At 44.9% G+C, this 16,517-nt stretch overlaps 1 protein-coding gene across 1 annotated transcript; it reads left to right on the top strand.

The window, feature by feature from the left end:
- Positions 1-532: 532 nt before the first annotated feature.
- LOC101604916 (vomeronasal type-1 receptor 94-like) lies at positions 533-1,480 on the top strand. Its single transcript, XM_004671705.2, has one exon. It carries the CDS (start codon positions 533-535, stop codon positions 1,478-1,480), a length of 948 nt encoding a protein of 315 aa, XP_004671762.1.
- Positions 1,481-16,517: the final 15,037 nt, after the last annotated feature.

The raw sequence follows: 16,517 nt of genomic DNA, 5'->3' as shown, positions 1-16,517 counted from the left end.
GTTGCTCTGACCTTAGACAAACAAACATGAATAGGAAATATTATTTTATGATATATGGGAATTGTTAATGTGGAATAAATCTTGTATATTGAGGGATCTCAAAGTAGGATTCACAGTCCAGCTATGATTGGGAAATGTTAGGAAAATGGAGTCTGTGGATGGAGCATGGTATGAGGTAGAACTGAGGCTTTCAGGGTAATAAGGATGAATTAGGAGTTGTCTACATGTTTTCAAAAGAGCAATAATGTTGGTTGAGAATGAAGTAGAAACTTATAACTGTGACACAGAATTTTTCTTGGGTTGGAGAGATGACTCAGTGCTTGAAGGCACTTGCTTGCAAAGCCTGCTATCCTGGCTTTGATTCCTGAGTACCCACATAAAACCAGATTACAAATTATCACATGTTCATTTGTAGTGGCAAGAGGCCCTGGGGAGCTCATATTCATTCTCTCAATCTCAAATAAATTTAAAAATTTTTAAGATTTTTCTTACATTTCTTATCAGTTGCTATATGTCTTTTTCCCCCTACAAAATGAATAAAATCAATAAATATTATAGTAATACTAACATAATAATTACCATTTATTTGGAAGCAGGAATTGGTGTTTTAGCAAACACCATCCTTCTTCTCTTCTACATCCTTCTGCGTATTCAAGGGCACAGGCCCAAGCTCACTGATTTTCCCATTGCTCTTCTGGCTATAGTCCACCTAATAAGGCTGGTGATCATGGGATTGATAGCTACAGACATTTTTTTGTCATGGAGGGGGTGGGATGACATCACGTGTAAGCTCATTATGTTCTTGTTCAGGTTTTTCAGGGGGCTCTCTCTCTGTGCCACCTGCCTGCTGAGTGTCCTCCAGGCCGTCACTCTCAGCCCCAGAAACTCCTGTTTAGCAAATTTCAAACATAAATCCCAACAATACATATTCTTTGCCTTTCTTCTTGTGACTGTCCTCTATACATGCATTGGCAGTCATCTCTTAGTGTATGTAATTGCTACCCCTAATTTGACCTCACATAATTTCACATACCTCACTGAGTCTTGCTCCCTTTTACCCATAAATTACCGTGACCAGCATACATTTGTCATATTGTTGACCTTCAGGGATGTTGTCCTTATAGGTCTCATGGCGCTCTCAAGTGTGTACATGGTAACTTTCTTACACAGGCATAAGAGACAGAGCCAGCATCTTCACAGCACCATCCTTTCTTCAAAAGCATCCCCAGAGCAAAGAGCCACCCAGACCATTCTAGTGCTCATGAGTTTCTTTGTCATGATGTCTGCTTTTGACAGCGTTATCTCCTACTTAAGAACTTTGACTGGTGACCCAATATTCCATTTTATCCTATATCTTGTGGCCCATAGCTATGCCACAGGCAGTCCTTTGGTGATCCTCAGCACTGAAAAACGGTTTACTAACATCTTGAGATCAATGCGTTTAAGGATAGTAAGCATACGATTATTCAGGGAAGGGTAGCTCCCTGTCGATGAGCCCATGGACTGGCATTAGAACATGACATGATAGTTGTTTAAACACAGAGTTATGTCTTTTTTTCTGCTAAGCTTTTTTACTTTCATGTGTGTGAATGGTCAGCATATAAAAGAAAACCCACATGCCACCTGAGATTTCATAAGATTTGCATTTTACTCAGTGGTTTCAAGAGAGACCAATAAGGTGGCTCTCACTTGTCATTGCATGTGTTAGCCCACTCTGCTCTTAAATATGGGTTATTTTATGTCATTTTTCACTAATTCAATTGTCTCAATTACCACTATTTTGTCAAACTAGAGATGTATTATATTATTTATATCTCAATATATAACATATTATAATGTAAACAAAGATTCATGCTAACAGGCTTCTCTGTTGGATGTTTAATATAGCTATCCACTTCTCTTGGTCATATGCTATGGCTCTGCTTTACTAAGCTCTTATATTGACTTATGCCTCCCTACACCAGGACCAGGTCCTCTTTTACTGTCTTGGTGAAATCATACTGTTCCTAACTATTGATCTTTTATAAATGTTACTCCAGGTTCAAAGAATGGACCAAAGTGAAAGGTCTACATCCCGATCATGATGAGATATCAGGCTGGCTCATAGGAACCAGTCTTTCAACTGCTGACTTCTAGATAAGCTTCCTGCTAAGGACTCCTAACTGTCATGCTCTACTTCCCTATCCAGCATGAAGAGGTTAGAATGGGCTTTGCCCAATATCTCTAAGAGCAGTTAGTTTCATGTCAGGAGAGGGAGCTGATACAAGTTAGGAGCAAGATAGTTTTTCTCCTGATAGGTAGTCAGGGACTAGGCCACAGAAGCATGGATATCACCTTGCCTTCCCTGGCAAGGCTGGAACCCGCATCTAATCCAGTCTCATCCAAGATGGCTGCAAGCATCACCTCCTGTGAAACTTCCTCCTTTTTCCTCAACTTTTTCCAGATTTAACTCACCTCTGGCTGGCCCTTCGTGAGGCAGCCTCCTGAGCCCACCAACCAATCAAGCCTCCCCTGTACACACCTGAGCCTGATGGTGAGGTTCATCTTGATTGGATGCTTGATGGAAATAAATGGACCTGGGCCATGTATGTGAGCTCTGTTGGCTCCTTTGCAGATGTGGCCAGGGAGGTCCTATAGATTCACCACAGCTGAATGAAACCGGCCTCTACTAATGAGTGGGAGTACATTTCTGATCATCAGCTCCATGCAGGCTAACCATCCAGAAGAAGCCCTAGTTGTAACCCCAGGAACCCCAGAGCACCGTAGTCCTATTTTAGTCACTCCAGTGACTGAGTAATCCACCGAAGCTTGAGGAATCCCTTGTGCAATGAGATAAACGAACTGTGTTCTATGTCTGCCGTCTTAGTGCAATGCCTGGTCGGCCCTTGTCTGTACACATCGCTGTGGTTTTTCACCCTAGCCTTTGCTATAAGTTTGACAAAGCATGCTCCAGCCAACTGAATCCATGACGCAAAGTTCCTAATAGTTCTCCTCTATCTCTTTTGAGCAGTATGCATGGCTACTATGTGCTGCTACTGATCTGGCCCCTTTTTGGTTGTCATAACCCTCCTCCTGTGACCCAGGTTTTTGCATATCTCAGTCAGGTCAGGGAGTTACTCGGACCCTACTTTCTCACAACCATTTCTTTTGCCAGGGAAAGATCTCAGGGACCTGCAGGTATGATAAGACCACCTACTCCATCTGCCAACAGGGTAATCAATATACTTGTTTCAACCTACAGGACTCAGGACTCCCCAAATGAAGAGTGTTTAGAGATCTGATACACCCAAGATGGGGCACTTAATTAACCAAACCCAGTTTACTAATCCTTGCATGCCAGTGTTGGCACTTTTTGATGTACACATGGCCATTAGTCACCAAATGTGGAGGCTTATTGTGGGAGCAGAAATAGAGACACAATAATAAGTATGCTTGTGAACAACAACAACAACAAATCCTTGAGATTAAAAACTGCCCACTAGGGCTGGAGAGATGGCTTAGCAGTTAAGTGATTGCCTGTGAAGCCTAAGGACCCTGCCTCGAGGCTCGATTCTCCAGGACCCACGTTAGCCAGATGCACAAGGGGGCGCACGCGTCTGGAGTTCATTTGCAGTGGCTGGAGGCCCTGGCATGCCTATTCTCTCTCCCTCTCTCTATCTGCCTCTTTCTATCTCTGCCTGTCACTCTCAAATAAATAAATAAAAATTAAAAAAAAACCTGCCCACTAGACTGACATTTATGTATAGCGCTGACCCAAGAACCATACTATACCTCAAGAGGTTCACAGTGCCCCCCTGAGCTTTCTAACATAGGTCTTTCTTTCCTTTTATGAAGAATAAAAATTAATCCTCCTCTCCTCCCCACCACACACACTAAAATTAAAAAAAAAAAAAACCTGTTTCTAGGCATACAGATCAGTGGAATAGAATTGAAGAGCCAGGTATGACTTTGAGTAACTACAGCTACCCAATCTTTGACAAAGGGATAAAAATGCTCACTGGATCAAAGACAGCAAATGGGGCTGGAGAAAATGGATAGCCACATGTAGAAGAATGAATTTGGAACCTCTCTTCTCACCCTGCACAAAATCAACTCCAAATGGATCAAAGACCTCGATATAAAACCTGAAACTCCAAAACAGCTAGAATAAAAATTAGGGAGAACACTGCAAGAGAGAGATGTAGGGAAAGCCTTTCTAAATAAGACTCCAATAGCTCAGGGAATTGGGCAACCACTCAACAACTGGACCTCATGAAATTGAAAAGCTATTGTACAGATAAGCAAACCATCAACATAGCCAATAGATAACCTACTGAATAGGAGAAATTCTTCACCAGTTATACATCCAACAAGGGTTTGATATCTAGAATCTACAAAGAACTCAAAAACCTAAACAATAAAAATTCAAGCACCCCATTCAAAAAACCGAATGAGACAGGGAATTAAACAGAGTACTCTACAAGGAAGAAATAAAAAATGTCTATTTAACACTTAAAGAGATGGTCAACATTTCCACTCATCAGGGAAATGAAAATTAAAATAACTGAGATTCCATCTTACTCTAGTCAGATTGACAACCATCAAAAAAAAAAAAAAAAATCAAATAATAACACATGCTGGCTGGGATGTGGGAAAAGAGAAACACTCATTTACTGCTGGAGGGAGTGAAAACATGTACAGTTACTATGGAAATCAGTATGGAGACTCCTAAAGATGCCGAACTACTATTGCATCTGGCTAAAACTTTTGGGTAAATATCCTAAAGACTCTACTATGTACTACAGAGACATGTGCCACACCATTTTTATTACTGTTCTATTCACATAGCCAGGCACTGGAAGCATCCAGAGGCCCATAAATAAACGAGTAGTTAATGCAGATGTGGTACATATACACAATGAAATTCTACTCAGTGATAAGGTCAAACAAAATAATAAAATTTATAGGAAAATGGATGGACTTGGAAAAAACTATGCGAAGTGAGGTCACACAGGCTCAGAAAGACAAACACTGTACGTTGTCCCATATGAGGCTCCTAACCTACATCAGCTTCAGTTAATTGTTCCTGTACTAGAATGCAGCTCTTGCTCTTTTATAAAGAAAAAGTAAAATATTTTAGGGGCTGGATAGATGGCTTAGCAGTTAAGGCACTTGCCCGCAAAGCCAAAGGACCCGGGTTTGAACCCCCAAGACCCACATAAGCCAGATGCACAAGATGACACATGTGTCTGGAGTTTGTTTGCAGGGGCTGGAGGCCCTGACGTGCCCATTCTCTTTCTATCTGCCTCTTCTTCTCTCTCACTCTCTTTCTCTCTCAAATAAATAAATAAAGCTGGTTAAGAAATAAAATATTTAAATTAAAATAAATTTTGCTGTGGAAAGAAACATAATAACTCATTTTTGTTTGTTTTCAAGGGGGTTCTTACTCTGCCTCTGAACTGACCTGACACTCAGTCTGTAGTTCCAGGCTGGCCTCAGCTCACAGTGCTCCTCTTACCTCTGCTTCCCAAGTGCTGGGATTAGAGGTGCCACCACATGGGGCTAAGAGTAACTTTTTTTTTATTAACAGCTTCCATGATTATTAAAAAAAAAAAAAAAATCCAGCCTGGCGTGGTGGCACACGCCTTTAATCCCAGCACTCGGGAGGCAGAGGTAGGAGGATCACCGTGAGTTCGAGGCCACCCTGAGACTCCATAGTGAATTCCAGGTCAGCCTGGGCTAGAGTGAGACCTTACCTCGAAAAACCAAAAAAAAAAAAAAGAAAAATCCCATGGTAATACCCTCCCGCCCCCCACTTTCCCCTTTGAAACTCTCTTCTCCCATCTCAATCAGTCTCTAAGAGTAACTTTGTTATTTTTTTTTATTGTTAGTAACAACATATTTCCTACGGACCCAGCATGTGTTGGTACCCTATTTTCCTTCGTTCTTGCCCCCATTCTTCTGAGGGACTCTCCTCTGTGGGGTTGCAGGTATTCCCTATGGGGTTGTGGTTTATGCACTGTGGGAGTAGCACTCAGTTATTTGGGGGGGGGGGGCAGGATGCCTCTGGGCACCATGCCTCAACCTGTGGCTCTTATGATCTTTCCACCCGCTGTTCCTCAAAATTCCCTGAGCCGGGGTGGGTGAGTTTTAAGTCTACTTCAGTGATGAGCTCTTAGGAGCCTCTCGATCTTTGCTTTGGTAGGTGTTGAGTAATCTAATACTTGCTTGGATAGGATATAACCTTGAACTGGTGGGGAGAGGCGTCCTTGTGCCTGAACTGTTACCTAGCTTCTGAAAATCAAGGCCTAACAAAGAAAAAGGAACGCTTTCAACCTTAGCAGAGTTACTCAAGGCGGGCTGGCAACAACAGCTGTAGGATGAGGCCAGCAGGGAATGCAGACTCTTGCTGGCTTCTAAATCAAATTGTGTGGCTTGGTCTCTGAGTAGCTGATGGCCTTGAAACAAGCAGGGAACTAAGTGTCCTAATGCTACCCTGCCTTTTCATTCCTGGAAAATAAGTTCCATACTTAATATTAACTGAGAGTTGTACTGGAATTACAGGTATAAAACTACTGCTAAGGGTCTTTCTAAAAGTTTCCCTACCCAAGCCACTTAACCAGTAGGCAGGGCTGCATTAAGGGGGAAATCCTTACATACAAGCGGTTCTGGCGCCATCTAGTGTCACATGAAGCGTCCAGCAGTTTTAAGAAGGAAATCAACCACCTAACAGAGGTTTACACTGGGAGGGGTGAAGAGCTGGATGTTCTGGAAGATTAAAGGAAAGGATGGAGAAGTAGGGGCTGGCTCCATTGAGGTTCCTGTCTGGCTCTGCCCACCGGCTCAGGGATTGGCCGTCTTGGAGCCTCCTCTTTCCTCCTCTGGTGGTGTTGCAAGCCTCCACTCTGCTCCTCCCCAGCGCAGCTGAGTGCAACCATGACTGCGGCCTCCCGTCGAGTCACCCGAGAAGCACACCTGTGCCCCATCAGCCTCCCTGGGAACTCCTTCCAGGAAGACACAGGCGGGGTCTTGCAGGGCGTCCCTCCGCTGGGGGAAGAACCTGGCTTCTCTAGAGTATCCTCACAAACTGACCCCCATCTTCAAACCGGGTGAGCTGAGGGTAATTTTCTCACCTCTGATTCAGGGTCTCCACCTACAAAACAATGTAGCTGCTGACAGTACAGGATTAGCATACCTGTGAGCCCGTAGGGACACGCACTGTGTGGCCAGGCAGTGTGGAAACAAGTAAGTCGAACAGCGAGCGCCATGCCCTGCATGTGGAGCATGCGCAGCTCTGTCCCGTGATTTGCACGAGCTGTGTGACCTTGAACTTGTTCAGCTTCCCACTGCATAGGCTGGGCAGAGCTCCTTGGGGAGCAAGTACATTCTGAAGCTAGCCTCACCCTCCTATCTCGGGCACCTCAGATCGAGGCTCCATAGGTGGGTGCCTGTGACCAGCTTCACAGATGGGAAGAGCAAGGCTTGCTTAAAGTCACTCCATCCCTGGAAAATCAGCACAGGAGTTGGAATTCTGAGAAATGTCTGTCAGATGTAGAGACGCTGCTCGGGAGAGCCATCGGAGTCTTGAGCTCTTGGACTCTGGTGTTAGCGTCTGGAGAAGAGGTTCGCTGTCTTACACATATGTGAGCCTCCCGGGCAGCTAGAACAGCCTCCACAGGGCTTCAGTGAAAGCTTGGACATGCACCTGTGGCACCTCCATTCTGACGCCCGGATGTGTGAAGAGGGAATCAGTGAACCAGACTCCCGGTCCTGTGCACCTAGATTTTTCCAGAGCCTGATGTCACTGAGGAAAATTAATACTTGTTTTCCTTCTACTGAAAGAACCCCCTCCAGCACTGATAGATCTTCCTCTGTTTGGAAAAGCAAGCACAGAGGTGGGCTGTCTGGGCTGCCATGTTCTCATCTCATGCCATGATGCACCAGGATCCTTCCATTTCAATTCCACTGTACTGCTTACGAAAGCTGCCACCAGAAGGGGAAGGAAGGGAACCAAAGTCTACTTATCTCATTGTCCAGAACAGTCATGCCTTACAGAGGGTGTGTTGGCAAATGTAGTTTTCATAGTCAAGCAAAAGACAAAAAAAAAAAAAAAAGCTTTGTCTTCATTGTAAGTAGTATTTCTTTATCACATCTCTGTCTATAATGTTAACAGCCTAAATGTCTAAATGTTAACATTTCTCATTTATAGGTATTTGTTTGAAGTGTCCACTTATACCTAGGCATAACCTGCACTGAACAAAACACACACCAAGTTAAGGCTAGGAAGATGGCTCAGCAGTTAAGGTGCTTGCCTGAAAAGCCTAACAACTGGGGTTCAATTCCCCAGTACCCATGTAAAGCCAGACGCACAAAGGGGCACTTGCATTGGGAGTTCATTTGCAGTGGCTAGATGCCCTTGCACATGTCATTCCTCTCTTTTTCTCTCTCTCCTTGCAAATAAGTAACTAATATTTTAAAAGAAAACCAATACACAAAGCTAACCCAGCTTAAGGAAGACTCCCTTTTTACAATGCATGTATTATCTACTAATTCCTTTAATCCTGGAACAGCTCTGGGAAGGACATGTGGCCATCTCCATTCTTACAAACGAGTAACAGAGGCTCTCAGAGGCCTCAGATCACTTCACAGCTCCTTCAATGCATAATAGAGCCAGATTCACATTTGTTGCAGTCAGGCTCACATTGCTGGCAGAAATCACCCAACCAAGAGCAGCTTGTGGGGAAAAAAAGAGGTTTATTTTGGCTTATAGGCTTGAGGGGACGCTTCACAATGCCAAGGAAAATGATGCCACGAACAGAGGGTGGACATCACTTCCTGGCCAACATCAGGTGGACAACAGGAACAGGAGAGTGTGCCAAACACTGGCAAGGAGGAACTGATTATAACACCCATAAGCCTGCCCCCAACAATACACTTCCTCCAGGAGTCTTTAATTTCCAATTGCCATCAGCTGGAAACCTAGCATTCATAAGACCTAAGTTTATGGGGGACACCTGAATTAAACCATCACATTCCACCCCTGGCCCCCATAAACTGATAACCATACATGATGTAAAATTAAATGCATTCAGTTCAACTTTAAAAGTCCCCATAGTTTTTCTCAATTCCAATGGTGTTCATACATCCCCATAGTTCAAGATCTTTTAACTGAGCCATAATACCAAAAAATCCCCCCCCCAAACCCATAATGGTACAGAATAAACATTCACACTGCAAAAGATGGCGTTGGGCTTAGCCAACACAAGATTTAGAACAACCAGGGCAAACATCAAACTCTGTAAATCCAAGACCAACAACTCTAGCCAATGACAAATCTCCAAGACCGATAATTCTAATTAGCAACAATTCTCTGAAGCTCCAATTCTTCCCCTCCAGCTAGGCTACTCACAGACCTGGAAAACTTTATTGGGGCCAGCAGCTTTCCTCAGTAGCCTTCTGGTGGTCCCAGCATCTCCACTGGGTCTCCACTGCAAGCCACGGTTCATTTTCATGGCCCCATGGGGTCCATGCAGGCAACCAGCAAACCTGCTTCCTACTGCCCATGGCCATTTCCAAAACACAAGACTGTGTTGCAAACTCAATGCCCCTCTCTTTCTTGCATTTCTTATACTCCATAATACCAGGTAGGGTGCCAATTTGTTAATCTAGGTGGAAATAATGCAGACTTTGAAGAACAGGACACTCCTTAAGCATTCAGCTCCTTTAAAAAGAGTTTATATTCTTCCTGTTGCCCCAGTGAAGGTCAGCTGGCCCAATCTCAAAAGTTATAATCTCTCAATTGCAGCTGAGCAGGCAGCAGTTTTGGCCCAAAGATTTCATTTTTTTCTGTGCCATATCCCTCTGCTCACACCAGTTCATTTCTATACAATGCAACCCTGCACAACTTCTCAGGACAAGGCCATAACAGCAAGCCTCACACACAAACTGCTTCTAGCCCAGTCCAAGCAAAGCTCTTTCTCACCCTCATAAGCCAAACTTCACAGTCCATAGTTCTTACTACATTCAGGCCTTTCAACTCAGGCTAGAATAGTCCATCAAGCTGTACTTACAGCATTATAAGGCATTTCTTAGTCCAAGGTTTCAAATCCTCCCACATTCCTCTTGAAAATCAGCTCCAAAAGGCCACAGCCACACAGTCAGGTGTCTAGCAGCAACCCCACTCCTCAGTATCAACATTATTGCTGCAGTCAAGTTTGTATTGCTGGCAGAAATCACCCAACAAAGAGCAGCTTTGGAGGGGGTGGCAAGGGGTTTGTTTTGCTTACAGGCTCAAGGGGAAATGATGGCATGAGCAGAGGGTGGACAACAGGAACAGGAGAGTGTGCCAAACACTGGCAAAGGGATACTGACTATAATTCCCATAAGCCTGCCCCCAGTAATACACTTCCACCATCAATTCCCAAACATCCATCATGTGGGAACCTAGCATTCAGAATACCCAAGTTTACGGCAGACAACTGAATAAAAACACCACAGCACCCATGCTGACCTCTTCAGAACTCTGCCCATTAACAAGTTCTCCACACTAGGAATTACATCCTGGAACCTCCCTGAAAGCTTTTGGCCACTACAGCATCTGAGACCCATTTCCCAGGGCATCTTATTTAATTCACTGGAGGTAGGGTACAGCCATCAGTGTGCATGGATTATATTCTTAATCCTCTCAACTACTAGAGGTAGGGTTATCCTCCTCTGTATTCAACATCAGCAAAACTAAGACACACAGAGGAGGACTATCTGCCAGTCACAGAACAAGCCTCTCCAAATAGCTGTTCATATCTCCAGAGAATGGAGTCATCATCAAGCTGGGGGGACACATCCCCCAATGCCTCCCAGGGCTCTTGTATGAATTAGGGACAAGGAGTCAGGCAGTAGATGAGTGGCAGATAACTCAAGTAATGCCAAGATGTGGGACTGGCCCCAGCCCTGGGAGACAGAGGAGTGGCTGGCCCAGGTGGGGCCAGATGTAGGGATCATCGTTTCTCAGCTAGTTAAGCTGTGGGCTCCCTCACCTCAGCTAAGCCCTTCTTGGTATGTTCTGTCCTGAATGAGTCACTAGCTAAGGACTGGAGAACTGGTGTGTGGGTAAGGACTCAGGGAAGGTCCCCAGGGGAAGTCGCATGGCCAGGGACCCAGGCTTCACCCAGAACTGCTGAAGGCGAAGAGGAAAGGTGCAGCCCAGGAGGTAAACTGCCTGGGGGCAGAGCTGAGGAAGAGCTTGACCCTGGGACTATGACTAGGGCCTTCCTCCCAAGGTGACAGGGACCAGGGAGGCAAAATCTCGAAAAGCTTCTGGCTCCAGTGCTCTGCACCTCTCAGTGCCCTGCCACAGCTGGATGACATTGGATGAGTCACATGCTCAAGGGCACATGGCTGGGGATGGAATTTTGACTGGGAATTGTCTTTCTCCTGCTGTCAGCTGCTCCACCCAGCAGAGTGTACAGCCTGCCCTGTTCCCTCCCCTTGCATGATCCTGGTGCCACAGTTACTTCACAGACGAAGTTCCAGGGCAGAGATTCCGAGGGCAAACCCATAGTCTAGGCAGATGCTCACTTCTGGTCTTCTGGGTGAGGTGCTAGACTGGTTTAAGCCCCACATCCTTCCAGTCTGGAGTGTGGGGACTGGAGAGGGCAAAGAGTTTGCCTGACATTTCAGAAGAAGTTGGTCAGAGGCTTGCAGATCTCATGCCTGGCCCTCAACCCACTGCAAACAGTTTCTCATTCTCTGAATGTGGCCATCAGCATCACATGGACACACAGGCTCGGGCCTCCCCAGATGGGCTGCGTCTAACTTGCAGGGTAGTCAACCCTGTGTATATGACCAAGGCTGCTTGTAACAAATTCTTATGCCAGTATGCCTTGAAGTCCACACACATATGCATATGTGTACACACACACACACACACACACACACACACACACACACACACACACAAACTGTAATTACTTACTGTAAAATGGCCTCTGTAAAGTGGCCTTAGCTTCAAGTTCAATAGAAAATCCAATTCATCAGGTGGCTCATTGATGGGCTCATAGGTGAACAAGGTCTTTGGAAATCAACAGGGTTTATTTCTCAGACCTGAGGACCAAGCAGGCACCTTGACAAGGGAAAGCAGATGTGGTAACTCCTCTCATGCACATGATGCTTTAATTTACTTTCATGAAATCACTGCTTAATTACATCCATGCTTGTAACCTCTTCCATAGTGAATAGCTCCACATGAACAAGAATCATCAGCACTACACGACCCATCAAAGACGTGGGGTGTTGATCTGCTGAGGGCCAATGGTACCTCATAGCCTGGCCTGCCATCTCTTGCTATTGCACAGGGCTCTTTAAATTGGGCTCCATGTAGTCTTGCATCCTGAGATGAGTCGGTTGCCCCCAGCCCTTTCCTCTAGTCTGACTCCTACACACAGCATGTGGTTTCAACCAGCTTCCTTCACCAGAGCTGCACTGGGTTAACTGCAAGCTCATAAGAACCAATGCAGACTACCACAGGGGAGCCAGGAGGGCGAGTCTTGGCCATAATGTTCTCCCAAAAGTTCAGAACATGTCTGTATTGGGCTTGTGTTCATCTGAAATCAAGAAGACTTTTAAGTCTCACTCCCAGAGTCCCGAGAATGACTTTTGGGACATGTAAAGGCTGATATTGCCTTTGGGGGGAACACAGAAGCAATGGCACACCTGGCCCCTTGCCAGCTGGAGAAGTTGGGGCCCAGTGGACAATGAGGACCTGTTCTTCTTCTCTGGTCCCTCTGATGGCAACTTGATGGTTGCTCATCCGTATTAGGAAGCATGTTCCAGCCATAGTCGGCCTCCATGCAAGGGGCTCACCTGAAATACAGTGGACTGTTGTCCCTGAGAGCCTTGGGCATGTTGGCCACTACGCAGGAGAGATAGCACATCCTCTGGCCCTATGGGGAGACTAGGCCAAGAAGGAATGCAATGGCCTGAGACCTGAGGAAGCTGGTCTTGGCTGCTCCTGGGGAGCTTTGCAGGAAGCCCAGCTTTGGAATCTGTATTTATTAGTGACTCTGATGCACATAACAGTGGGAAACACAGTGGCCTAGATTCCTTCTGATCCCAGATTCCAACACAATATGATGACAATAGTCATCATTGTCAAAGGCAGGTGAGAGTGTGGCCCATGCCTGTGATACACTCTGCTAATGCTTTAGATGTATGACGGTCTAGGATATATGAGGTGGCACTGTTGTATTCCCTGTACAGATGAGGAAACCGAGGCCAAGTGAGAACCCTCAAACCAGACAGCAAGAAGTTGAAAAGGTGCTCAAACTGTGCTTGCCAAGCAGATCCCTCCACCCACCTCTACCCACATCCTGCTGCCTGTATGTCTTGAGCATCACCCGTCTGCACACCTGCTAGGGATTTGGTCATCATCTGCCAATGAGTCACCTTGCACCTCTCCTGCCTCAAATTCACAGCAGGCTTACGGTCAAGCAAGACAGTCTCCAGGACTTTGGCTGCGAAAGCAATGAAGAAACAGAATGGGTCACTCAAGGGGCTGACTCCAGGAGGTGCCAATAACCCTGTGCGTTGTCACGGCTTAGAGAGAGGAGTTGTTCCCTCCTTCTCCCAGATGGAAGATGCTCATTATAATCTTACGGGTTCATAAAGGCCCATGTGTTGAAGGCTTAGTCCCCAGCTGTGACACTATTGGGAGGTGATGGAACCTTCAGTGGGAGGAAGTTAGGTCGTTGTAGATGCATCCCTACAGAGGGGATAGTGGGACCCCAACTCAGCCTTGAGTTTGGACCCAACTCTCACCTCACTGCTTGGCTGTCATGAGGAGAGCGGCATTGCTCTACCACGCACTGCTCCCATGATGGGCTGCCTCCTCACAGGGCCAAGAACCACGGGCCTCTGAGATCATGAGCCCAAGTAAAGCTCTTTAAGTTAAATGTCTTTAAGTTAAAGTTCTGTCATAGTGACCAAAAGCTAACTGCCACAAGCTCTGGGTTCCAGCTACTCTCCAGGTATGGGAGTAGGGTCTGAATATCCCATGTTCTTGTCCACCTACTCCTATCCTGAGAGACAGGACGTGGAGGCAACAGCTCCAAGGCAGGAGGAGGACAAGGACCTTTAATGACGGCGACCACAAGCTCTTTCACCATCTAGCGCACAGTGGGGTCTTTCCACACAGAGCAAGTCATGGGGGGCTAGAATGCTAGATAACCAAGAATATGCAGAGGCGCCCCTTACCTGTGAGTCCCACATGAGGTGAGGCCACAGCACTGCAGAAACCTCTTGGGTGCCCTCCACACTTACAGTAGGAAGCCCTCAGCCCTTTATAATGTGCTCAAGAATGGGTCCTGCAACCTTCCTTCCAACCATTCCTTTATGACTTTTTCTACCCATAGGATGGATGCTCAGGGTCCTGGAGCATCACCTGGGTCCCTCTGCCTCAGGCTTTCCCTGCAGGTGCTCATGTGAAACAGGTAGGACAGGCCACAGGGATACAACACAGCAGATGCTGTGATGGGGAGAAGGGTCTCAATGCAGGGCCTCAAGGTGGCTTGGAGAGGAGGTGAAATCAGTCTTGATGGTGTTTGAAGTTTTCCTCACCTTGTTCTCAGCCCGTCTCCTCACCAGAGGGTTATCTACAGCACCTTAGTGAGAATTATAGCAAACCATTCTGGACAGCACCCGAGCTCTCCTGAGCACTGTTCCAGTGTGTCTTTCCTCCATCCATCTCTTTAACAATGACATTGCCAGCACAGTGCCCCTAGCAGCTGCAGGAACCTTTTTTTTTAGGTTTCCATATGATTTATTTATATCCTCTTAGATTTTGATAAGCCCTTCCTCCACTTTTCCTTTACTCAATCTCTTTCCCTGACCTCACTTTGGGCCTTTTCAGTCCCATTAATCCATTCTTCAACTTACATATATACAATATCATCCTATTAAGTACCCACTCCCTTCCTTTCTCTTCCATTTATATCTCTTTTCTAGCTTACTGGCCTTTGCTACTGAGTTTTCTTCCTACTCACACAGAAGTCCAATCATCTGTAGCCATTATCCACATATGAGAGAGTACATTTGATGCTTGGTTTTCTGGGCCTGGCTTACCTCACTTACTATAATCCTTTCCAGATCCACCCATTTTTCCTGCAAATTTCATACCTTCATTTTTCTTTACCACTGAGTAGAACTCCATTGTATAAATGTGCCATATATTCATTATCCACTCATCAGTTGAGGGACATCTAGGCTGCTATTGTGAATTGAATGGCAATAAACATGGTTGAGCAAGCATCTATAAGGTAATGAGATGAGTTCTTAGGATATATGCCGAGGAGTGCTATAGCTGGGTCATGTGGTAGATCTATTTTTAGCTGTCTTAGGAACCTCCACACTGATTTCCAGAATAGTTGGACCAGATTGCATTCCCACTAACAGTGTAGAAGGGTTCCTCTTTTTCCACATCTTCACCAGCATCTATGGACATTTGTTTTCATGATGGTAGCCAATCTGACAGGAGTGAGATGGAATCTCAACATAGTTTTAATCTGCATTTCCCTGATGAATAGGGATGTAGGACATTTTTTAGATGCTTATATGCCATCTGTAATTCTTTTTTTTTTTTTTTTGAGAGCTCTCTATGTAGTTCCATAGCCCAGTTTTTAATTGCCTTGTTTGATTTCTTATTATTTAATTTTTTGAGTTCTTTGTAAATCCTAGATATTAATCCTCTATCAGATGTAGAGCTGGAAAATATTTTTTCCCATTCTGTAGGTTACCTCTTTACTTTATTCACAGTGTCCTTTGCCATACAAAATCTTTGTAGTTTCATGAGGTCCCAGTGATTAATCTGTGGTTTTATTGCCTGAGCAATTGGGGTTGTATTCAGAAAGTCTTTTCCAAGACCAATATGTCAAAGGGTTTCCCTAATACTTCCTCTAGCAGTTTCAGAGTTTCAGGTCTGATGTTAAGGCCTTTGATCAATTTGGACTTAATTCTTGTGCATGGAAAGAGAGAAGAATCCATTTTCATTCTTCTACACATAAATATCCAGTTTTCCCAGCACCATTTCCTGAAGAGGCTGTCTTTTCTCTAATGAATATTTTTTTTGGCACTTTTATCGAATATCAACTGGCTATAGGTACCCAGACTTACATCTGAGTCTTCTATTCTGTTTCATTGATCTACATGTCTGTTTTTGTGCCAGTACCATGCTGTTTTTGTTACTATGGCTCTGTAGTATAGGTTAAAATCAGGTATGGTGATACCACCAGACTTATTTTTGTTGTTCAGTATTGTTTTAGATATTTGAGAATTTTTGTGATTCCAAATGAATGAATTTTTTTTCTATTTCTGAGAAGAATGCCATTGGAATTTTGATGTGGATTGCATTAAATGTGTAGATTCCTTTCGGTAAGATTGCCATTGTCACAATATTGATTCTTCCAATCCAGAAACAAGGGATGTTTTTCCATTTCCTAGTGTCTTCTGCAATTTCTCATTTGAGTGTTTTAAAGTGTTCATTGTAGATA

Source organism: Jaculus jaculus, chromosome 6 (genome assembly GCF_020740685.1).
Source record: "Jaculus jaculus isolate mJacJac1 chromosome 6, mJacJac1.mat.Y.cur, whole genome shotgun sequence".
In the NCBI taxonomy this organism is placed as follows: domain Eukaryota; kingdom Metazoa; phylum Chordata; class Mammalia; order Rodentia; family Dipodidae; genus Jaculus; species Jaculus jaculus.
The sequence above is the reverse complement of the archived record's forward strand: the minus strand, read 5'-3'. Positions and strand labels throughout refer to the sequence as shown.

What these genes read in the sequence shown, in the direction of transcription:
- LOC101604916 (XM_004671705.2), top strand. Translation starts at nt 533, where the DNA reads ATGAATAAAATCAATAAATATTATAGTAATACTAACATAATAATTACC.